The sequence below is a fragment of the Erythranthe guttata genome, chromosome 14 (assembly GCF_056151865.1).
Source record: "Erythranthe guttata isolate IM_541 chromosome 14, IM_541, whole genome shotgun sequence".
In the NCBI taxonomy this organism is placed as follows: domain Eukaryota; kingdom Viridiplantae; phylum Streptophyta; class Magnoliopsida; order Lamiales; family Phrymaceae; genus Erythranthe; species Erythranthe guttata.
Genome location: NC_142546.1, coordinates 12,318,496 through 12,322,263, shown reverse-complemented (window position 1 = coordinate 12,322,263; position 3,768 = coordinate 12,318,496). Strand labels below are relative to the sequence as shown.

The 3,768-nt window shown below is 34.3% G+C and overlaps 1 protein-coding gene across 1 annotated transcript; it reads right to left on the bottom strand.

Moving 5' to 3' along the window:
* Positions 1-1,395: 1,395 nt before the first annotated feature.
* On the bottom strand, positions 1,396-3,517 carry LOC105952508 (exopolygalacturonase). Its single transcript, XM_012976070.2, has 5 exons — positions 3,128-3,517; positions 2,515-2,817; positions 2,147-2,436; positions 1,855-2,074; positions 1,396-1,766 (listed from the first exon to the last, which is right to left on the bottom strand). Exons 1-5 carry the CDS (start codon positions 3,314-3,316, stop codon positions 1,533-1,535), a joined length of 1,236 nt encoding a protein of 411 aa, XP_012831524.1. The 5' UTR covers positions 3,317-3,517; the 3' UTR covers positions 1,396-1,532.
* Positions 3,518-3,768: the final 251 nt, after the last annotated feature.

Below are 3,768 nucleotides of genomic sequence, written 5' to 3'. Positions count from 1 at the left end.
TTGTGTCGAATCCACCGTGTTCATTGCTGCTCGATTCCCTTCTCGAACTACTACCACCAGTACTCATTCTACAAAAACTACCAAAGAATGGAACCAAATTATGATGTATTTGCGTTTTATAAAGATTCAATTTAGGGCTACTGTAGAGAGGGGTAGAATATTGGGGATCTGCAACTCTGTATTATGAAGAAAATGAAAATGGATATTTGTATAATATAATTTAAGGGCATTTCAGACATTGGCCAAGTATTATTAATTTAGACCGAAATATCAATAACAAAACATCGTTTAATTGATCAAGAGATTAGCATATTCGTGACAATACCTCAAACCAAAAGTCGTGTATGGTATTCCTAATACTCAATTTAGTCCCAATATTACATATCCCATACACACTTATCTATCCAAACTACCAAACTAAAAGGGCCCAGAGTGTATTGTTTTGATCAAATTCCATTTTGTTGTCTTAAAAAGACACAAATTCACCGAGTGTGTAATTTTTTTCGTAACGGGGGAAGAAAATTTTGAGAACATTTGATCGGCGAAAGTAGTACCCTCTTATATTATTGATGTTCATGCTAAAGCTGCCAATGTATCTATTAGAGATGAGTAAGGATTTTTATTTCTTCACTAGTGATGTTTTGCGAAACATTTGATTATTGCTCTTATTTCGTAATTTTTTTCAGGGTTCTTTACAATATAGTGAACTCTAAGAAAGTGTTGTGTTGAAAGGATAACATATAAGAGTGACAAAAGGGCAGGAGGCCCTTTCTGCCGGTGAAATTGCAATCCCCATGTGTTAACTACACTGATGTGCCCACGTGTTTCTTTTAAGAAAAAATAGCATGAACAAAGCGCTTATTTATTTTTTATATGAAGACCAAACATCTCAAGACTGTGTTTGTCGTTATTATCTTTTAGTTTTGATGTGATTTAATTTAATTTTTTTTTAAACCTCAATTTTATGCTTTAAAGTTATTTTTATTTTGCATTAATTTTATTCCGTGCATCGAGCGTGTCAAAGTACTAGTTCAAATAAAATCCATGGATGCCCTACTAAAATTGAGTCGGAATAAATGTGTTATACTAAAATTATTTCTAAGTTAATGAATCATAAAAATGGAAGTTCTAGTAGCACGACGCTTGCGTTTTTGGCACATCTACCTTTAAAAAGAGCAAAAAAATTAACCAATGAAACAAGCAATTCTTAATGGTATTAGGTCTTGAGATATCTCATATTTTTGGTTAAAATAGAATAGTTAAATATTCAAGCTGCCAATTCTTATTTTTTATTTTTTTTAATATTCATTATGTACATTACCCAACCAATAATTGCCAAGCCTTGTTATATTATATTATTTATTTGTTAAGCCAAAAATTGTGAAGAGCAAGATATTAATGAATTTCAGTTGTATATGTACTAGGTAATATATTTCTTCCCAAAATACATATTTTGGTTAAAGAGAAATAGTGAATTTGCTATTCGTGAATGAATAAAATAGCAGTTAAATAGAAAAGAAAAGAAAATATGTCTATACACAAGAAGCGGGGGCAGTGGGGTTGATTTTTCCAGTGACGAAGAATCTGGCATTAGAACAAGAAGATCTTAGAGGTCCAATAGGGGCAATGGGCTGCAAATCAATGTTTGACAATTCAATGCCCTGACACGGAAATGTTGAACTACAATTCAGAGATATTGACACTGCTGAAATTGAGGTTCCCCTTATATTTCTGAAGTGAACATCACTGATCTTCACCTTCGATGGCTGCACGCACATACGCGATATATAATTAATAAATATTATATCTAATTATTCCACAAAATATATAATTAATAATTAATAATATACATACCTCACGCTTTCTCTTGGAGTCATAATGCTGATCAATAATGATGGGATTTTTGACACGATCCATAACAATATCTTGAAAATAGATGGATGAAGCTTCGATCTGTGGAGATGCGTGGTAGGTTTTTATTCTAGCGCCGTTTGTTGTCCCCACCAACGTGCAGTTTGTTATAGTTACTCCTTTCATGCTTGTTTCGTTGGGTCGTTTTCCCAGACTCCCAATGCTACATGCATGCCGTTATGAATTATTTTTAGATTAACAATATAACTACGAGTGTGTGGAAAAAGGAATATACCTGAGGCCATGCCCAGGGCCACATGTAACTCTCGCGACCAAAATGTTATAGTTTCCATGGCCAATTGAAATGCAGTCATCTCCAGTTCCAATGACGGTATCAGTTATGTTAATGTTTCTAGAGCTGCTCATGTGGCAGCCGTCAGTGTTTGGGCTCTTTCCAGGTGCAGTTATTTTCATGTTGGAAATAGCCACGTTTGTACTGTCCGTCACCTTTGAATGAAAACCCATGCTGTCCACCAAATTCAGGTTGTACATTTTTACATTTTGCACTGACTGCAGGATTAGAGACTGTATCCACGACACATGCCACCGTTAATAATCAAGCGAAATTAATTAATTAACTAATTAAAAAATAATACTACTTACCACTGGAAGTGGAGGGCTACCCTTAGTAAAATACTGCCAGACCTCCTTTCCGCGACCATTGATTGTTCCACCGCCAGTAACAACAAGGCCGTCAACTTTTTCAATCATGATCCAAGCACCACGTGTGTAGACACTCATGTCATCATACGCCAATAGATTTCCCTGTATTTCTATAGTTATTGGTTTTTGAGCAGTGCAAGGTCCAGCCATTACAACCTCCCCTGCCACAAAGTCTCCACGTGGGATCAATACCTTTGCTGCTCCCACAGTGGTGCATGCTGCTCTCCATGCCTTAATTATTGCCTGCACGTGACGAGTTCAGGAAGTTTTTTTTACAAGGTGGACTTAATCAAAAATAAGGAAAACAAAAGAAAATAAGTTTTTTTAGGAAGTTTTTTCATTAATTTGATTTTTGGCTAGACTAAATAATAAAAATTAGGTGCACTAAATAGAAATATATGTATAACATGGTGGAAAAAAATTCTCGCCACTACGTACATAATCATTTTTTTTATATCTTCTGATCATTTTAAACAAAAGTACAAGTCTCTATATAGTATATATATTTGTTTATAAGCTCATTTAATTAAAATAAATAAAATCTGGTGTGTACCATGGCATCGTCGGTAATGCCATCGCCTTTAGCCCCAAACTTAGTAACATCAAAAATTGTCTCACCAATTAAGCTACGGCGGGATTGGAAATCAGGATAATTGTCACATCGGACAACGTTGATCAAAGCAAGCAAGCCCAAAACAAGGCATGCCTGTAAGATCTCTCGACTTCCTTCTGAATTTGCCATAGCTAATTAATTATGACAATTTTTGTTATGGTGTTTGGGGTATTTTATTATCAAATGCTAATCGTAGCAGCATATGCAATGTCGCTCTTCTGCCCATCACTATTCTCTTCCTTTTTATATATACCGTTGTCTATCATAAATACCATCTCCTTCAATTTCTACGATTCACAATTACTATTTCATCTAGTTCACTTGTTAATTAGTGATTATAATCAAAATGGAACACGATATATCTGGTCGATTTTGAATGAGGGAGGAATATTTAGTCATCATATTAATTTATGTTGACCAACGAACCACATATTTTCAAATCACCCTAATATTAGTATAATGCATAATGATGGGAACATTCCAAATTTACTATTTTAAGGAATATATTCAAGATGAATATACTATTAAAATTAATCAAACTTTAATGAGCAGTATTATATATGCGTTAATCGTGGATCTCC